At 44.0% G+C, this 21,004-nt stretch overlaps 1 protein-coding gene across 3 annotated transcripts in view; it reads left to right on the forward strand.

Moving 5' to 3' along the window:
* The window catches only part of MICAL2 (microtubule associated monooxygenase, calponin and LIM domain containing 2), a 275,324-nt gene that overhangs the window by 157,881 nt on the left and 96,439 nt on the right, over positions 1–21,004 (forward strand). For all 3 annotated transcript variants that reach the window (XM_077114007.1, XM_077114008.1, XM_077114009.1), the window contains 4 exons: positions 892–1,058; positions 5,227–5,301; positions 10,052–10,203; positions 11,487–12,834. In XM_077114007.1, the coding sequence (XP_076970122.1) occupies positions 892–1,058; positions 5,227–5,301; positions 10,052–10,203; positions 11,487–12,834 (1,742 nt within the window). The remainder of the gene's footprint in view (positions 1–891; positions 1,059–5,226; positions 5,302–10,051; positions 10,204–11,486; positions 12,835–21,004) is intronic.

Below are 21,004 nucleotides of genomic sequence, written 5' to 3' on the forward strand. Positions count from 1 at the left end.
TCAGAATCTTCTAGATCTCAATTAGGCAATTACAGACTCTTTCTGCTATAAGAGCCAAAAATCCAGTGCAAATTAGCTTAAGTAAAAAAAGAGACATGCAATGGTTCATCTGACTGGTAAGTCCAAGGGTGGTTCTTATTTCAGGCATGGTTGATCACTCTCCCTTGATGCCTTTCTGAATGCTGGGCTGGCAACAACCTACAGAGAGGCTGTCTCCACGTGAGAGGACTCTTACATTCAGATCTCAAGGCAGACCTACAGTTGGCACTACCCATGTCACATGCCTACCTCTGAGATGAATCTGTGAAGAGGATTGGGTGCTCCAACCAGGCCCCTGCCTGGGAACCCTGGTGGACAGAGTCCACAGAAGCACACAATGGACAAAGGGCAGGGACCTAATATATATATGTATAAATACAAATCCCTACCGAACAAGTACTTTCCTACCCCTGGACTGTGCTGGCACTGTCCCCTCAGCCTAGGACACTTGCCTCCACTTCTCTACCACCCGAATTCCTGCCAATTATTAGGCCCAGGTTAAATACTACCTCCTCTACACGTGGTCTTTTATGTTCCCCCATCCATTAAGAGAAAAGAGGAAAGCAGTATTGAAATGCCTGAAATGTTAGGATCAAGTCCCTAAGAATGAGCTTATTTAACCCCAAAGAGTTTAGGGGCCAGGCTTAGGGGTGGGCGAAAGCTCACCACATATTTGCTGGGCTTCTTTCTCCTGAGCTGATCCAAGCTCACAGTGGGTGCTGGACCCAGAAGTAAATATGCCACCGCTTTGCCTTAAGATCCCCAGATCTGCTAGAGGTGGGATGGGGTGCAGTGTTTGTGTGCAGGGGCTTCCAGGCTCTCCCTTACCCACCATCTCCTTTCTGCTTCCAGCTCGGAAACAGAGTGTGACTGCAGCGGCGAGGCCTCCAGCACAGAGCCCTGGGAGGAGAGTCCCCGGCGGCCAGATCCCCCACCCCTACCAAAGCCCCTCACCCGACACAGCTCCCTGAGGGAGGCCGTCTGTCCACAGCACCCAGGGGAGTCCAAAGCTGTGCATGGTGAGCAGAGCGCCTGCCTGGACTGAAGACAGGCTCACGTTGATTCTGGGGCATGGTGGGGGGCGGGGAGCAGAGCCCCACACTAGCAAAGGTCCCAGTCCCACGGCCAGCTTTTCCTCAGAGGGTACCAGGTGACATAAGGTCTAGCTCTCAGGAGCAAAGGCTTTGGGGCTGGGACCTGGAAGGCTGTGGTGGCAGCTGGGGTGAGGGGATAGGACCCAGTAGACTGAGGCCTGGCCTCCTTCTCCATAAGACACCTTGACACCCCAAGTGGGAGGCGGCAGAGGTGCCTAGCTGGTTATTTAAGCCACAGGCAGGCCCAGAAGGGGCCCCTAGGACCCTCTTACCTGGAGCAACCTTCCCTCTTGCCTCCTCTGTGGGTATCTCCTTAGGGACCTCTCCAGGATTCCATTGCCCCTGAGGAAAGGGCAGTGGGTTCTGTTGCTATGGGAAAACCTGCAGCCCTGGGCAGCATGGGAGAAGCCTGTCTGGGGCCACCTGGGCACTTGCCTCGCCGGGGCAGCACAGGGGAGCACTTACCAGGGCTTGGGGCTTCACGATGCACCACAATTTTACGCACATAATAATAAATGCACTTTCACCTTAATGGGTCAGGGCTTTTCACATCCCCATTTAATCCCAGGGTGATCCTGTGAGGTGAGTCATATTAAACCCCCATTGCAGTGGAGCAAACGGACTGAATGCTTTTCCCGCAGTCTCCCAGCTAACAAGCGGCCCAGTGCTGGGCAATTCCACACCCCAACTTCTGGTTACTTAGGAGTGGCTGTCTTTAGCAACACTGTTTGTTTTGAGAAAGGTGGACTTGGAGCAAGTGTTTTGAGTCGGTCAACAGCAACTTGTGACCCTATCACCTGACATCTGGGTTGGGAAGAAATAGGCTAACAGAGACTTGTCACCCTCAGGACCAAGAGACTTAGCCAGTGGCCTTAGCTGCCCTGTGTGAGCGCCAGAGCGCAGCTTGTCCTGCACCGCCCTCTGGTGGCTGAGAGGAGAATTTACGCCTGGTCCTTGACGGTTCTCCTTAGTCATGACGGTTTTGAAGGAAACCAGGCCTGGGGCTGGAAACCTCACGTGGATGTTTCTAAATCATGGAAACTCTGTTCTCATCCTCCCATGTGAGCCTTTTAAAATGAGGCTAAATTTTTACTCAAAAGCACATCAAAACACATTTGTTAAGTATTATTTGGGGGGCTGCCCAGAAATGTTTGGTTCGGGTATTAGCACATAAGCAGACAGAGTGCTGGGCTGTGACAAGTTGCGTGCAACCCTCCCTCTGGGTGCTGCCTGACCTTAGCACGCCCCTGGGCTCCAGCCTCTAATCTATAAATGCAGAGATTTCTTGCCTTTCATCTCCTCTCTCCATTTCCCCTTTCTCTTTCTCCCCAGTTGACAAGGGTTTTTTGACAGCTTACAGGAAAGACATAAGACAAAACTGTATACCACATATCTGAAAAATAGGGGCTCCATATCAGGTTAACAAAACTATTCTGGGAGGTATAGAACCCCAGAAAGGCAGACCAGAGTCCTGTGCAGTTGCTTTAGTTGCATCACAAACTGGATTCTGAGTTCCCTGGCAGTCAGAGTGAAAATGGAAACATAGACAAGTATTATTCACATTGTTCACAAGGAGCAAATATATTAGTTTCTCAGGAAAGGCAGAGCTTCTTCTTATGCTTGTCTTTATAGACAGTTTCTGGCTCATTTCAAATAAATGTATTTGAAAGATGTATTCATTCATGTCTTAAATAACAGCTCCTCAGAAAAAGCAGTCATCATCTTCCTGGCTGTTTCATGGGGTATCCCTTGCTGGCAGGAGAGGGCACAGATACAAAACCTGACTCATCAAGACCGTTTCTTCTGGGGAGTGGGGGCAGTTTGGGTGAGAGAACAAAGCTGTGTGGCCAAAGCATTTTGTTTTCTGACAGACCAGCTTAATCACGGCATAAAATATAGAGTAGATAGCTGAGTGGGTAGATTGCATCACTTTCAAACAATGCCCTGTTGAGTTAGTTTTTATCAGTCGTGGTTTAATGTTTAAAAGGCTGATTCTCCAGGTTCCACTTCAGAGGTGCAGATTCAGAAGGCCTGGGGCAGGGCCAAGTATTTGTATTTTGTATAAACACTCCAGGCACTTTGATGCAAGTAAGCCACATCCGACACTTTGAAAACCTCAGAAGAGCAGTTTCCTAGAGAACCTGCCAGGAAGAATTAGTTGTAAAATGTGCCCCTAAGTAACTCCATGAACCACCTAATGGGTTGGATTCTTGGACATAAACTATCTATCCTAAAATATTCTGGTTTTGAAAAATTTATACATTTTTTTCTAGCGATAATTTGATAACAGAATAGTTCATTGGTCCATGGTGCCCCCTACTCATTTCTAACAGCAAAACGATATCAGCACTATATGGCAAAATATCTGCCCTCTCACTGCTTTTGCAGAGGGCCAGGTACCAAGATCTACAAAAATGCTGCTAGACTGCTAAAATATAAGCTGGAAAAAAAAAAGTAGTGAATGAGGGCGGGCCACAGTGGCTTAGTAGCAGAGTTCTTGCCTGTCATGCCGGAGACCCGGGTTCAGTTCCTGGTGACTCCACATGCAAAAAAAAAAGAAAAAGAAAAAGAAAAAAGTGAACCAGCCCCTCTTTATACTGCTCAAATCGTTAATGAACCTTGTATTCTTCTTGAGCATTTCTCCATGAGGTGACTAAGAGGGTAACCTCGGTCAGCAGGATGTAGCCGAGTTGAGGCCTCTTCTCATGCAAAGCGTGCCAGCTGGAAACCCCCGAGCTGCGCCTTGGAGAGAGGAAGCAGACCTGCGATGTAGGGAAGATGTTCAGCCAGGAGGGTTTTGTAATAAGGAGATGGGGAGACTGCTCTGCACCCGCCCACCAAGCTCCTCGCAACCCCGTGGAGTTGATTCTGAGAGACAACTTGTGGGGTTGGGGACTTGACAGACAGAGCCGCACTGGAGATTCTCCAGAAGTGTAAGTGAGGGAGAGGAGGCAAGTTTCTCGGAAGCTGCAGCATCTTATCCTGGGACCAGCAAGCTGAGGAAAGGACCATCCAATAGTGAATGACACCTGAACTTCCGCAGCCTGGCTGATAAGAGCTGATGCCCAACTCTGAGAACTGGCAGGAGATGGAATATCCAGAACTGTTTGTGTAGAGAGAGAGAGAGGGCCAGGCCAGCTCTGCCTTCACTTTAGAGAGTCCCATGTTCAAACCTCACCCTACGGCCAGTCTCACCCACCCAGATCCCTCCCAGGGGCTTTCCCTCCTGCCACGCCTCCTGGCCCCTCCCTGAGTGAGCTTTCAGGCGCACAGGGTCCATCACCTCCGCTCTTCCTCTCCACCTGTGATGGAACCACAGGGGCCTGGAGCCAGCGGCTGGAATCTGAAGGCCCTGCATGACAGTGGGGTACACGTGGAGCCCGCTGCCCACGCTCACCCCCTAAGTGGCCAGGACCCATTTTCTTCTGAATTTGATATCCATTTTATCCAGCTCATTTGGGGCAGAGCAACTTCAGCACATAGCACGCAGTGTCCTGTAAATGGGCTTCCACTGAAGCTGGGCCCAGAGGCCACAGCATGGAGGATCCAAAGGTTTACTTCAAAGTGAGTTCCAAAGGGATTTGGGACTCTGTGTGTGGAAGACAGGCAGAAGGTAGAGCTTGCCACAGCTTCCTGGCTTCAATCAATGCAACTCCTGTTTTTATCTATTATGTATACAGGACACTGATGTGAGACCTCAGCTTTGAAGAGCTGTCCTGCTAAAAAAGAAAAATATCTACAAAAGCTACATGTACAGTGTATATATGTAAATATTTATCTAAGTACATGTATAGGTATGCTTTTTAATGACTGAGTTAGAATGATAGTTCATAATTTGAGACATTTTCTGAAAGAGGATAGTACCTGTCCCAAAGCAGTTTCTCAAATATTATTTGATGAAATATTTGGGGATGTGTGAGGTGGTTTACAGAGAGGTGGGATCTGAGAGGAGGGGCTCAGTCAGTTATAATCATTAATCTGTTGCATTTTGGTAAATGGGCTGTAGGAAAAAACTTCCTATTTATTCTGTACATTTTATGGACTCCCTCCCTCTCTCCCTACCTTCCCTGCCCCTTTCTTTCTTTGGCCATAGCTCTGCAACGGGCCAGCAGCTTCCAGGCTCCAACTCCAAGCAAATACCTGGCCTGGAGGAGAACATTCCAGTCGAGTGAGTCGTGAGCCCTCGGAGCATGGGGGCGGGCAGGGCCCCTGGTCCATCAGCAGTGGCTGCCGCGTGCGTTCCTTACCTGTGTCTTCTCCGACGTATCTCTTGGACGTGAGGGAGGGGTGAGAAGAGAAAGAGAAGGTTGCCTTTATTTCTGCTTTTGTTTAGAGGAAGCATGTTCCGAGGGATTCCCTGCTGTCCCCTCAGCCCCCGACTCCTAAAATCCCACTGTTTCACTGACAAGGGGCCTCAGCAGTCCCCTGAGACCAAGACCTGGGAAGCATGAATGCAGGCCCAGGGACTCTATGTGCCCGTATTCTGTACCCTGCAGCTGGCAGGGGATAGCGGCATAATGACCTAATGCAACTGTGGGAGAAGCAATGAAGAAGGTTTAAACCTACGTCTCCCACTTTTTTTTTCTTTTTCTCTGAGCAGGCCTTGGTCACAGCGTCCTGGGAAAGGATGGGCTGAGTGAGGACCAGGCCGGCGGCACGTGCCCACTAGGGGGCGCAGCGACCAGTCTTTTGCCTTGCAGCAGTTCAGAGGACGAGATGGCAGAACACTGTGGAGTCTCAGTCTGTGCTGCCCAGCACTCTCGCCTGCAGCCACACTTCCTTAGTGGCCTTCCCACCCTGCTTTGCATCCTGGGAGAGGTGGACCAGGAAGTCCTTGGGTTAGACAGGGGTCTCCATAAAGAAATATTTTGGCATTTGGAGCAGAGGTTTTCTTTTTCTTCCTTCTGAGGCAATGCTACCTCCTGGCCAAAGGTCAGAGGTTCTCTCCTGGCAGCCCCCAGCTGGGCTGCACCTCTCACTCTGCCTCACCAACACCCACCCAGGCCCCTTGGGTCAGGCCGGGACAGTGGGCGCCTTTGGGGCTGGACCCAGGCCAGCACACCTGGGCAGGACATTTTGTTTATGGATTTAGTAGGGTAAGGGCAACCTACAATGACTTGAAACGCTTTAAAGCCTCTGGGGAGTGAGGAGTCGGGGGGGTGGGGTGGGGGGTGGGAATTAACGCTTATTGAGGTCCTGGCCAGGCTTTTCCCTCCCATCCTCTTGTTCTCTCATTCTCTGCCCCACCTCCACCCCCACCCCCAAGCTGCTTCTCTGGGCAGGTTCAGTTGGGTGCAGATCCCCTCTCAATGCTTCCAGCAGACTTTCCTGAGTGCCACCAGTTTTAGGGGGGCTCAGTCCTTGCCCTCAAGAAGTTCCCAGAATTTTGCTATAACTATACTACTGGAGCAAGAGCAGGAGAGTGGCAGGAGCCTGACAGTAGGGTCAGGGGCTGCTGAAGGAGGTGCGAGGAGAGAGGGTGGCTGAACAGTGGCTCGGTTCCTGGCACGGGCGGGGGGCTTCAGCTGTGTCTTTGGTCATCCGAGAATGTTGGTGCTGATTCTCAAGTGTATGTAAAAGCTGGCTTGAGGGGAAGGCCTCGGCTTTGAATCATTTCTGTAAGCCTAGTGCCTAGCATGGGCCTGGCCTAGAGGAGGCACTGAGTCCATGTTTGCTGGTCAAGTGAATGAATGAATGAATAAGTGAATGAACGAATAATGGCACCGGCTGGCTGGGGTGAATTCCCAACAAATGGAGTAGTAACACATGGGCCAGGCCTCTGCAGGATATCACAACTGGAGGTTGCTCCAAGACTTTGAGAGGGAGTTGAGCGCTGCATAAACCCCACCTTCCAGGAAGCCCGCCCTGGAATCCCAGGGCTCCTGAAAACCCCCAGAGATGAAAGCAACCAGAACCATCCTTTTTGTCATCATCTTGCACAAACCCCAATGGGCAGAGCTGGCCCCAAAATCAGGGAGCAGCACACAGGGCCCCTTGTGGGTCAAGACGGGTTCTGGCCCCAAGCTCAGGCCACAGGCTGTGCGACAATCTCGTACCTTCTCCTGCCAGCCATGCTGGCCAGAATAACTTCTCGAATTAAGGGGAAAGGTCACCGTTGCCTCCAATGGTCCTGGAAAGCCCAAAGGAGAGATAACAAAGCACCTGAGCCAGAGGGGCAGGGGAGGCTACAAGCCAAGGTTCTGTTGTGCTCCTCAGGCCCCTTTGTAGTGGGGGCCCTCGCGGCAGGCAGCATTCTGAGACCCCTGCAGAGGCCGAGCAACCTGGTGGGGCCAAGCATAGGTTTCCAGCAAGGAGAAGGAAAGGCAGAGCAGCGCCTCAGTCAGTGGTGAATGAGGAGTTCCTGGGCCTAAGACAGAAATCCTGGCCAGGAGTGGATGTGCTGCCCATTCTGGAATGGGTCAGGGGGTCAGCAACTCTTTTCTGGACACCAGTTGTGTGCATAGGAGGAAAGGAAAGGGATGGAATTCATATATAGTGAGCATTTAGTATTTACTTTGAGCCTTGAGATTTTCCCCGTTTTATTTCTTCAACCACCCCGCGGTACTAGACGTCCCATTTTTCAGATGAGGACACTGAGGGGTTAGGTAGTTTGCTGAGGAGCAGGCAGCTGGCATGAGTGTGAAGGAGATGGGGCTCCAAGGTTCCCTTTGCCATCCTCTGAGGGAACCCAAAGACATAACCTTCCTCAGACAGGTGGCATTTCCTACCATCCCTCGGCTCATCTCTCACCTCTTCCCCTTCCCCTCCCCAGGCCTGTGCCCCCCTCCCAAACAGTGGCTTGAACAACAACCCAGGTACGAGGGACTTGGCCTTAGGTGTTTTGTCTCCCCCATTTTCCCAAGCCCTCCCCGCGGTCTAACCCGACGTCACTGCCTGAGGACAATGTGTGGAGAGGGAGAGACTCACACCCACTGGGGTGGGGCTGAGGGTCTAGAGAAAGGAGGAGGACAGCTTCCCAAGATCATGACCTTGGGAACAGACTTGGTTCTGAAGGTGTCCCTGGACGGCTCTGTGTCAAAAGGTTCCCTGAGAATGCCACAGGGGGACAGAGAGGCAGTCTCTCTGTCTGAGGGAACTTTTTGAGGCAAGTTACAGTTTGATTTAAGAGGTGGCAGAGAGGAGAATGAGGGGGTGAGGAAGAGGAGGAGAAGGAATTTGGCAGGAATTTGAAAAGCTGAGGACAGGAAGGCAGCAAGGTAATAACTGACTCACAACTCTTGCCTTTTTAGGCTTGAACCATCTAATTGTGGGCTGAGATGGGTGTGTAGGGAATGGGGGAGGCAGGCCAGTCACCTCCCCTGGCAACCAGTGGCCTTTCTCCTTAGCCGCTCCTTCCTGCCCACCCTCATATCTGTTCCCTGAGCTCCCTTTTCCTCTGATGCATTCTGGGAGGGCTTCTCTTTGGGAGCTTACTGGCCACGTGTGTGTGTGAGTGTGTGGTAGTCATCTTTTAAGGGTGGGAGACTAGGATAGGTTGTCTGGTGTGTTTGCATTTGTGCATGTGGAAAACAAGCAGAATATTGAAAATCCAACTGTGTAGTTTTCCCAAATAAATGGCTCTTGATGGAACTCTTCTTGCAGTAAGGCTTTAGGTTGAGCCCTAAGGAAGAGCCTCTCACCCAATGTTTTGAGGAGACTAAGACCAGGACATTGTATTGAGTTAAGAAGCAAACTACAATCTGAAGTCTGGAAACCTTGGAGGGAAATCTGAATGGATCAGCTGAGGGGCCAGAAGCACATCCAGAGATTCAGACAAGAGAGTGGGGTCATGAAGAATGAATAGTGGCCATGGGCAGTTTCTGAGGAACATCCTTTATGTGCTGGGATGTCCATGGACAGTGGATGGGCTGGAGGGTCAGATCCTGGGCGTGCAAATCTGAGTAATGTTTGGTGCTTTCTTGACCCATTTGAGGACCAGTTATCTGAAATGGTCCAATATGGAAACAAAAAGCTTGAGATTTTATATTTAAGATTACCACACTAGGGAGTGTGTGTGTGTGTGTGTGTGTGTGTGTGTGTGTGTGTGTGTGAGAGAGAGAGAGAGAGAGAGAGAGAGAGAGAGAGAGAGAGAGAGAGAGAGAAAGAGAGAAAGAGAGAGAAAATGAGATTGATTAATTCTTGTAGGCTACAACTGTCAGAATTCTGCCACAACTACACTAACTGACTTCAGCTCTCTGTAGTTAAACTCGTCCTCTGGGCCCAGGACACGTTGCTTTCTCCGGTTGCTCTGAGCACATACGCTGCATCTGTCTCCTGACCAGAAGGAGTTTGGCATGGACCCTATTCCATAGCGCTTCAAATGATTTGATACTTGCTGTAACCTCTCTCTCTTGTGTTCTCTTAAAGTTTCAAACCAATCATCTTGAGAACCCTCAGTACCTAGGTGATAAGGAAGAGACTATTTCATAGCTGTGAATGTCCATCCTGTCCACGCCCACGCTGATGGTCCAGCATCTTGTGGGAGGAGACCTCAGAGGGCTTATGACTAAGGGATTGAACACAGCACTCCGCTGCTTTGCCGACCCCAGCCCCCAGACCTCCATGGCTTTAATGGAAACTTTAGAGTGGAAAAATTAGAGGTCCATTTCCAAGAAGTACTCTGGAGACTCCCTGGTTCCTTCTCTCAGGAACATCCTCCCAGGAGTCTGAAATCCAGTGGTTCTTGGCCTTTTCATCCCGGGACTGCCCCACAGGATCCTTCCACTCTTACACCTGTTCCTCCAGATCCCAAGCCATGGGCTCCAGGGCCTCCTAATCAGTCTCTGCTGATTACCGGTGCCATCTTCCTCTCCTTGGCTCTGATTGTAGATTTGGGGCTTTCCTTAAAACCTCCCCTTTTTATGATAAAATGTTGTAGCAACAGCTCTGTAATGAAAAGTGTGTTCTTTCCTTGGTAGATTTGATGCCAGTGAACAACACAAGAACTATGTTGCCTCCAAAGGAACCTTCTCCTTCTCTTTCTACTTCCTCATTGTCTTCTTCATCTTCCTCACCATCATCATCAGCCAGTGTTCTGGGGAATGCTTCGGACTGTTACTGCCCTCCTCAGGTAGGTGTCATTGAGACCCTGCACAGATGTTGGAAAGGTGAGCTCGCCCTCCTCCTCCCATGTTCCACACTTAACTCTGGATCCTAAGCATTTTTAGGTCACCCCAAGGGTCAAGCCAACAGCCAGAGAAATGGTCTGTCAAGTGGGCACCCCAGGCCTCCTTCACATGTGCCTTTTGTGAAAACTCATCCTACTGCCTCTCAGCCACTCCTAAGGACACAGTAATGCTTTCCCTCACTCACTAAAGTTTACAGGGTATGAGCTCTGAGCCAGGTGTTGGGTTGGATCATGGGATGCAGAGATGCTAGGACATATCCTCTGCCTTTGAGGAACTTGCATAGGGCACTGAGGAGCTCAAAGCTGAAGGATAGCAAGCACATACGTGAGGGTGCCTTTAGTAGTGTCTGTGGAATCTTAGAAGCAACATCCCTTTGAACAGAAAACGGCACCTCTGAGATATGGTGGTAGTGGGTTCATTCTTTTAATACATATTTATCAAGCTTATATTACCCGCCAGACCCTGGCCTAGGCTCTGGGACATAGAGCGCACAGGACAGAAAAGGCGTTTGCCTTTATGAAGCTCCTATTCTACCAGGCTTGATGGGACATAGCCACTCCTTCCAGAGTCCAGTAAGAGTAGTTTTCCTTTGCCAAGGGCCAAGTTCCCTCATGCTGGGAATGGCTGGTTTCTCAATGGTACAAGGGTCATTGTTTAGAGAAGGGTCATTGGAAGATCATAAATTATAGGCTATCCTTCTATCAACATGGCTCCAGCTCAGAAGCATAACTTTTCTTCTTTCCTTACCTTAATAGTCTCAAGGAAGAAGCCTTTGTTTCTTGGGTTCTGGAGGAACATACCTGTGGGTGGAATGTGTCCTTCAGTGTGGACTGTGGCTGAGCAAGCCAAGGGAGTCATCTCCTCCCCTATATCTGGCCACTCACAGAGCCTGGGCCAGTCCACTCTCAGTAGCCCAGGAGCTGGGCCCATATCTTTGCCTTCCTGCTGGCTTTCTACCCACCTAGTCCAGGACTTGCAAAAGCCTTTGATCAGTGTTGATGCCAAAGCTCCAGGGAGAGCTGAGCAGATCCCAAGGCAGCCACTTAGAAGAAAGAGTGGCCCTCTGAAATCTTCTAGGTAGAATTTCTTTTAGATTTTGGAAGTCTGAAATCTGAAAAAGAACTTATGAAGAGGAGAGGAGATGCAAAGGGAGAATGGACCAAGATTTAGCCTTCTGCATATAAATAATTTTTTTAATAGCTATAATATTTCTTATCTCCTCCAGGTGGAAGCTTACAGCCACCCCTCACAAGTTTCAAGAGGCCATTTCAGTTCTTCCACCCCAATCTTTCTAAGGCGAGCCAGAGCCCAAGGCACCTCCAAGGAAATTCCTCTATGCCTACCTCATCACCAGGTCCTGGAACGAGCAGAATACTGCCCGGTGAGGTCTGGTGAAGATGGCCTCCCGCACCCCAAACCATCTACTCCAGGAGAGATGGCTACTGGTCACTGTGAGGAAGCAGTGACCCCTCTGGGACAGACCAGAAGCATCCACAGAGGCCCCCACTCCATTGGAGGGAAGGACTGGTGCTTGCCAGACCAAGAGCTATCTCCCAGGGCTGGAGAGGACATGGGAGAAAGGAACACTGGACCCAGGAGAGGAGATGGAGTCTCAGAGCTACCAGAGGGGAAGAAGTCAGGCTTACAGATGTTAGTCCTTACTCCAGAGCAGAAGACCAAGTTGCTGGATTGGAATGACTCTGCCCCCAAGAGTTTGCTCCTCGAAGCTGAGGAACGATTTTCCCAGAAAAGTACTGACAATGGTATTAGAGGCTATAAGCTGAAGACAGTCCACCCCCTGATGCTTCCTCAGGCAGCTAGAGAGACCCTGCCAGCCCAGACGGAGGCTCAGGAAAAGATGGGGAACCTGGCCCAACAGGCTCCAGGAGAGCAAAGTGTGGCTCCGCCCAAGTCCCCTCTGCGGCGCATAGCAAATGCCATCCGAAGGTCTCTGGAGCCCCTCCTCCCCAACCCTGAAGGTGGGAAGAAGATCTGGGCCAAACCGGAATTAAAGACCTTGTCCCCCAGCCAGCCTCATGCCTGTACTCGCTCCTTCAGCCTGCGGAAAACCAGTTTCAATAAAGACTGGGGTCGGCAGTCCCCAGGGAGAGATCTGGGGAGCAGGTCCTCAGTCTTCTTCTCCCAGGGTTTCCCTGGCACCAGGGCTGCCCAGATGTCGGAACCCAACCCCACTGCCCCTGCCCTCCAAACCCATAGTTCGCCCAGCCGACCATCCAGGATCTTTCCTGCATTCGTGGTCCCCCACTGCAGCAAGATGGAAGATGTCCCCACACTCCTAGAGAAAGTGAGTTTGCAAGAAATCTCACCAGATGCCTCCAGGGTTCCAAAGAGAAGACTCGCACTCTTTTCTTCCCTCAGACTCAAAGACAAATCTTTTGAGAGTTTTTTCCAAGAATCCAGACAAAGAAAGGACCTCAGGGACCTCTTCAGTAGCCCCAAGGGGAAGGGGTTGCCTGTAGACCATGCCCAGCCCCTGGAGAAGTTATTGCAGCCATTGGGTAGCTCATCCCTGGACCAAGCCATCCATCCTCTTACCTCGGCAGCAGACTCAAGTAAGTGTCTCTTTCCTCATAAAAGTCTACAGTTCATGATGAGCAATTTGTTATCGTCACTGGATTGATAAGCAGGCATCTTTCAATTCATTTTGCCTCTCGAATGAAATCCTGACAAAAAAAAGGAAAACATGAATTTGAAAAATTTGAAAAAGTCTGAAAATTTAAGTTTTTGAATGATGTTATGGAAAGTTTTGAAAAATGATAAAGATGAACCAAATTCCGACACCTTTCCACTCATCATGTGAATATTATTTACTGAGTTGTCTATAAAATTTTGTGTCTATTTTGTTAAATGTATTATGCCAGTTCCCACATAGCCTATATGAATGTCTACATAAATGCTGCAGAATAATCTAATATATGCGTTATTGTGTAATGAACTATTTCATATTAAGCTGTAGATATATGTATATAAGCTATATATTAATACATTCATATTACATATATGTGGTATTGAATGAACATTTTTATGCATATAAATTTTTTCTTTGCTTTGAATTGTTTCTTTAGGATAGAGTCTAAGAGATAGGATTACTGGATCAAAGATGTGAATGTATTTAAGATTCTTAACTCACACTGAAAAATTGCTTTTTAAAAGAAAGATATAGATAGTATCTTTATATCTTTATATGTGAAAGATAAAATACACATCTCTATTATTTCTTACAACTTCTTGTGAATGTACAATTATTTCAGTAAAAACTGCATTTATAAAAAGCAAAATATACCAATTTTTATTTCTACCACTAATATATATATATAAGAATACCTTTTTCATAGCCCAGATACCCCCTAAAGAGCGGGAGAAAGATCAAAGGTGATGGTGGAGTTAAACAGAGAAGGTAGGGCTTAACACATGCGTACGACTGCTGAATCATTATATTGATATTTCTTTCAGTCTCCAAGATCTTAGAGCAGCTAGGAATAAAAACCTAAAATTGTGGAATTGCAACCCATACCAAACTCTGAAATCTGTTCTACAACTAATTGTTGTGATGTGCTTTGAAATGTATTGCTTTTTTGTATATATGTTATTTTTCACACACAATAAAAGTCAATTGAGGTGATAAATGCCCAGCTATATGATGATATTGTGAACCATTGATTGTACATTTTGGAGGATTACATGGCATGTGAATATATAATATATATCAAGAAAGCAATAAATAATTTTTTAAAACGATTAAAAGAGAAAAAAAGCAAGAATACCTTTTTCACTACGTTGTCACTAGCATTGAGTATCATATTTTTTAAAATATTGCTATTTAATCAATGGTGCCTCTTTTAAGCTTTGGCTTTGTATTATTAGTTGAGCTCTTGTCTGTATTTTTTAATTTAAATTTTAATATTTAAATTTGATTATAATATTTACATCATAAAATTAATACACCAAGGAATTAGAATAATTAAACAATTTAGAAGTGTTTTTTAAAAGTAAAATGTGTCCTGTCACCCTCTCTTCCCTATCAAAGTTTTCGTGGGTATGCTAGAGTTTGTTAACTGAACACTCGCACAATTTCTTTCTGTTCTTGATATTTGCTTGATTGTTTGTTTGCTCTAAATAATCTGGGAAGCGGCTATCCATATTGTTGAACAACTTTGTTTTTCAACTCTATTTTCTTGTTTAATGTCTATTTTGGATCTTTCGTTTTCAAGTAAAAAAAAAAGTTTATCTTCTTTGTTCCCTTAATCAAAAAGCTAAATATATTAACAAAGAAACTATCAGGTTAAGCATGGGCAGACTGTAGCATTACTGCCCTCTACATATTATGTCATAAAATTTAACGTGTTACGCAGTTTTTATTAGTACATTCATGTGGCGCAAAATCTAAAGGTACAGAAGGCACAACGTGAAGTATTCCCTTTTCTTCCCTGAGCCATGAGAGTCCAATCCCTGATGATAATTAATATTTTCAGTTTCTTATGTAGTATTCAAGAATTTATGCACATAAAAGCAAATTACATATTTTATTTGTTCTCCCCTGTTTACACAAATGGTAGCATTGTTGCATATTGTGCACACTTTGTTTTTCGTAATTCTCATTTGATTTTGGAGATCATTCTATATAAACACATAAAGAGCTTTCTCATTTGTTTTATAGTTGCACCATATTGCATTGTGTAGCTGTACCATAATTTATTTAGCCAGTTCACTATGATGGGCAAAGTAGGTTGTTTTCAATCTTTTGCTCTTGCCAGCAGGACTACAATGAATAACTGAGAACAATGGCCGTTTGGCATGTGTGTGAATATATTTGTAGGATCAACTCCTAGAAGTGGAATTGCTGGAGCAAAGGGATGTGAATTGGAGGTTTTAACATCGCCAAATTGCCCTTCATCAGAGTTATGCCAGTTCGGACACCCAGCATCCAAGTGTGAAATTTTCCATACCTGCCAAGTTGGTTGACTCTGGTTAATAAAAGTGCGAGTATCCTGGGCAGGGCCTAACCTAGTCATGGGAGCCTTTAGGAAGGATTGGGCCCTTCCTGAAGCCAGAGATTCCAGGCATGCTTCTGTTGGCCTTCAAGAAGTCAACTGCCATATTGCGAGAGAGACAGTGAACAGGAGGCCTCTAGCAGCTGAGAGCGACCTCAACTGACAGCCAGCAAGAAATCACTGGAAAGTGATTCTTGAAAAACAAAGTTGTTCAACAATATGGATAGCCGCTTCCCAGATCATTTAGAGCAAACAAACAATCTAAGCTGCTAAATATGTGGTCATTTTTACACAACAATAGAAAAGTAAAACTAATACAAGTATGTATTTATTTTACTGGCTTCTCTCCCTAAACATTATGTATGGGAGATTCATCCAGCTGTTATGGGCAACAGTAGTTTGTTCTTTTCCATTGTTGTACTTTATTCTGTTATGCAAATATACCACAATTGATTTCTGAGCACTGATCCTGGGTATTTAGGTTGTTTTCAGGTTGGTTTGTTTTTTATTTATGAATAATGCTGCTTTGAGCATTCTTCTCCCTGCCCGTGCTTTACATATGTACTTACTTCTGTTGGGACTATCCCTAGGAGTGGACTTGCTGTCATAGGTGGGTCACTTTGTGGTGGTTGACAAGCTGTCATAGATGGTCACTTTAGTAGATACATCAAATACTCTTTCAAAGTGGTTGTACCAACGTATATATCCTCTAGCAGGCAGTGACCTCCCCTTGCTGCACATCTTCACTCACACTTGGTAATATAAGTTTTTTTTGTTTTGTTTTGTTTTGTTTTATTAATTAAAGAAAAAAAAGAAATTAACACAGCATTTAGAAATCATTCCATTCTACATATGCAATCAGTAATTCTTAACATCATCACATAGATGTATGATCATCATTTCTTAGTACATTTGCATCGATTAGTTTTTTTTTTTCAATGCTGCCATATTTATGGGTGTATATTGGTATCTCCTTATGGTTTTGACATGCATTAACCCTATAACAGTGTTGCACAACTCACATGCTTGTTTGGATATTCTCTTGTGTGTGTCTCTATTCACATCTTTCACCCATACTTTCTTATATTGTCTGCCCTTTCCTTATTGATTTGTAATCTGTACTTATTCTGAATACAAGTACTTTGTCAGATGTGTGTATTGCAAATTTCTTCTTCCACTCTTTGCCTCACTTTTTTACTCTCTTAAGGTATTTTTTGGTAAACAGAAATACTGATTTTAATGAAGCAAATCTTAGTGTTTTCTCTTATGGTAGTTAGTTTTTGTATCCTGTTTGGGAAATCATTGACTGCTCTGAGTTCATAACAATGTTGTTCTATGTTACCTTCTAGGAGTATGATGTACAATATAATAGTCACTATTGTGCACTTTATATACGGCCAGTGTGAATAAGGAACCAAATTTTTTTTAATTTTTATTAATTTAAATATAAAAACTGAAGCAATGTACAATATTTTCCCACTAAACTCAACTTTTTGCTTTTAAGAGGACTACATTTCACTTTAATCATTAAAAATTTAGCATCTAAATTAAGATGTGCAATAAATATAAAGTACACAACATTCTGAAGACAATATGAATAATATAAAATATCTCAGAATAGTTTTTATATTGATTTCATGTTAAAATGATAATGTTTTTTGAAATTTTGGGTTAAATTAAATATATCATTAAATTTAATTTCACTTGTTTCTTTTTTTTATTTTTTTATTTTTATTTTTTTATTAATTAATGGAAAAAAAGAAATTAACCCAACATTTAGAAATCTTACCATTCTACATATGCAATCAGTAATTCTTAACATCATCACATAGATGCATGATCATCGTTTCTTAGTACATTTGCATCGGTTTAGAAGAACTAGCAACACAACAGAAAAAGATATAGAATGTTAATATAGAGAAAAAAAATAAAAGTAATAATAATAGTAAAAAAAAAAAACAAAAAAACCCTATAGCTCAGATGCAGCTTCATTCAGTGTTTTAACATGATTACTTTACAATTAGGTATTATTGTGCTGTCCATTTTTGAGTTTTTTTATATAGTCCTGTTGCACAGTCTGTATCCCTTCAGCTCCAATTACCCATTATCTTACCCTGTTTCTAACTCCTGCTGGACTCTGTTACCAATGACATATTCCAAGTTTATTCTCGAATGTCGGTTCACATCAGTGGGACCATATAGTATTTGTCCTTTAGTTTTTCGCTAGACTCACTCAGCATAATGTTCTCTAGGTCCATCCATGTTATTACATGCTTCATAAGTTTATCCTGTCTTAAAGCTGCATAATATTCCATCGTATGTATATACCACAGTTTGTTTAGCCACTCTTCTGTTGATGGACATTTTGGCTATTTCCATCTCTTTGCAATTGTAAATAACACTGCTATAAACATTGGTGTGCAAATGTCCGTTGAGTAGATACCTAGCAATGGTATTGCTGGGTCGTATGGCAATTCTATATTCAGCTTTTTGAGGAACCGCCAAACTGCTTTCCACAGTGGTTGCACCATTTGACACTCCCACCAACAGTGGATAAGTGTGCCTCTTTCTCCGCATCCTCTCCAGCACTTGTCATTTTCTGTTTTGTTGATAATGGCCATTCTGGTGGGTGTGAGATGATATCTCATTGTGGTTTTGATTTGCATTTCTCTAATGGCCAGGGACATTGAGCATCTCTTCATGTGCCTCTTGGCCATCCGTATTTCCTCTTCTGAGAGGTGTCTGTTCAAGTCTTTTTCCCATTTTGTAATTGGGTTGGCTGTCTTTTTGTTGTTGAGTTGAACAATTTCTTTATAAATTCTGGATACTAGACCTTTATCTGATATGTCATTTCCAAATATTGTCTCCCATTGTGTGGGCTGTCTTTCTACTTTCTTGATGAAGTTCTTTGATGCATAAAAGTGTTTAATTTTGAGGAGCTCCCATTTATTTATTTCCTTCTTCAGTGCTCTTGCTTTAGGTTTAACGTCCATAAAACCGCCTCCAATTGTAAGTTTCATAAGATATCTCCCAACATTTTCCTCTAACTGTTTTATGGTCTTAGACCTAATGTTTAGATCTTTGATCCATTTTGAGTTAACTTTTGTATAGGGTGTGAGATATGGGTCTTCTTTCATTCTTTTGCATATGGATATCCAGTTCTCTAGGCACCATTTATTGAAGAGACTGTTCTGTCCCAGGTGAGTTGGCTTGACTGCCTTATCAAAGATCAAATGTCCATAGATGAGAGGGTCTATATCTGAGCACTCTATTCGATTCCATTGGTCGATATATCTATCTTTATGCCAATGCCATGCTGTTTTGACCACTGTGGCTTCATAATATGCCTTAAAGTCAGGCAGGGCCAGACCTCCCGCTTCGTTTTTTTTCCTCAAGATGTTTTTAGCAATTCGGGGCACCCTGCCCTTCCAGATAAATTTGCTTATTGGTTTTTCTATTTCTGAAAAATAAGTTGTTGGGATTTTGATTGGTATTGCATTGAATCTGTAAATCAATTTAGGTAGGATTGACATCTTAACTATATTTAGTCTTCCAATCCATGAACACGGTATACCCTTCCATCTACTTAGGTCTTCTGTGATTTCTTTAACAATTTTATATAGTTTTCTTTATATAGGTTTTTTGTCTCTTTAGTTAAATTTATTCCTAAGTATTTTATTCTTTTAGTTGCAATTGTAAATGAGATTCGTTTCTTGATTTCCCCCTCAGCTTGTTCATTGCTAGTGTATAGAAATGCTACAGATTTTTGAACGTTGATCTTGTAACCTGCTACTTTGCTGTACTCATTTATTAGCTCTAGTAATTTTGTTGTGGATTTTTCCGGGTTTTTGACGTATAGTATCATATCGTCTGCAAACAGTGATAGTTTTACTTCTTCCTTTCCAATTTTGATGCCTTGTATTTCTTTTTCTTGTCTAATTGCTCTGGCTAGAACCTCCAACACAATGTTGAATAATAGTGGTGATAGTGGACATCCTTGTTTTGTTCCTGATCTTAGGGGGAAAGTTTTCAATTTTTCCCCATTGAGGATGATATTAGCTGTGGGTTTTTCATATATTCCTTCTATCATTTTAAGGAAGTTCCCTTGTATTCCTATCTTTTGAAGTGTTTTCAACAGGAAAGGATGTTGAATCTTGTCAAATGCTTTCTCTGCATCAATTGAGATGATCATGTGATTTTTCTGCTTTGATTTGTTGATATGGTGTATTACATTAATTGATTTTCTTATGTTGTGCCATCCTTGCATACCTGGAATGAATCTTACTTGGTCATGATGTATAATTCTTTTAATGTGTTGTTGGATACGATTTGCTAGAATTTTATTGAGGATTTTTGCATCTATATTCATTAGAGAGATTGATCTGTAGTTTTCTTTTTTTGTAATATCTTTGACTGGTTTTGGTATGAGGGTGATGTTGGCTTCATAGAATGAATTAGGTAGTTTTCCCTCCACTTCGATTCTTTTGAAGAGTTTGAGGAGAGTTGGTACTAATTCTTTCTGGAATGTTTGATACAATTCACATGTGAAGCCGTCTGGTCCTGGACTTTTCTTTTTAGGAAGCTTTTGAATGACTAATTCAATTTCTTTACTTGTGATTGGTTTGTTGAGGTCATCTATTTCTTCTTGAGTCAAAGTTGGTTGTTCATGTCTTTCCAGGAACCCGTCCATTTCATCTAAATTGTTGTATTTATTAGCATAAAGTTGTTCATAGTATCCTGTTATTACCTCCTTTATTTCTGTGAGGTCAGTACTTATGTCTCCTCTTCCATTTCTGATCTTATTTATTTGCATCCTCTCTCTTCTTCTTTGTGTCAATCTTGCTAAGGGCCCATCAATCTTATTGATTTTCTCATAGCACCAACTTCTGGTCTTATTGATTTTCTCTATTGTTTTCATGTTTTCAATTTCATTTATTTCTGCTTTAATCTTTGTTATTTCTTTCCTTTTGCTTGCTTTGGGATTAGTTTGCTGTTCTTTCTCCAGTTCTTCCAAGTGGACAGTTAATTCCTGCATTTTTGCCTTTTCTTCTTTTCTGATATAGGCATTTAGGGCAATAAATTTCCCTCTTAGCACTGCCTTTGCTGCATCCTATAAGTTTTGATATGTTGTGTTTTCATTTTCATTCACCTCGAGGTATTTACTAATTTCTCTTGCAATTTCTTCTTTGACCCACTCGTTGTTTAAGAGTGTGTTGTTGAGCCTCCATGTATTTGTGAATTTTCTGGCACTCCGCCTATTATTGATTTCCAACTTCATTCCTTTATGATCCGAGAAAGTGTTGTGTATGATTTCAATCTTTTTAAATTTGTTGAGACTTGCTTTGCGACCCAGCGTATGGTCTATCTTTGAGAATGATCCATGAGCACTTGAGAAAAAGGTGCATCCTGCTGTTGTGGGATGTAATGTCCTATAAATGTCTGTTAAGTCTAGCTCATTTATAGTAATATTCAGATTCTCTATTTCTTTATTGATCCTCTGTCTAGATGTTCTGTCCATTGATGAGAGTGGTGAATTGAAGTCTCCAACTATTATGGTATATGTGTCTATTTCCCTTTTTAGTGTTTGTAGTGTATTCCTCACGTATTTTGGGGCATTCTGGTTCGGTGCATAAATATTTATGATTGTTATGTCTTCTTGTTTAATTGTTCCTTTTATTAGTATATAGTGTCCTTCTTTGTCTCTTTTAACTGTTTTACATTTGAAGTCTAA

The sequence above is a fragment of the Tamandua tetradactyla genome, chromosome 8, assembly GCF_023851605.1.
Source record: "Tamandua tetradactyla isolate mTamTet1 chromosome 8, mTamTet1.pri, whole genome shotgun sequence".
Taxonomy (NCBI): domain Eukaryota; kingdom Metazoa; phylum Chordata; class Mammalia; order Pilosa; family Myrmecophagidae; genus Tamandua; species Tamandua tetradactyla.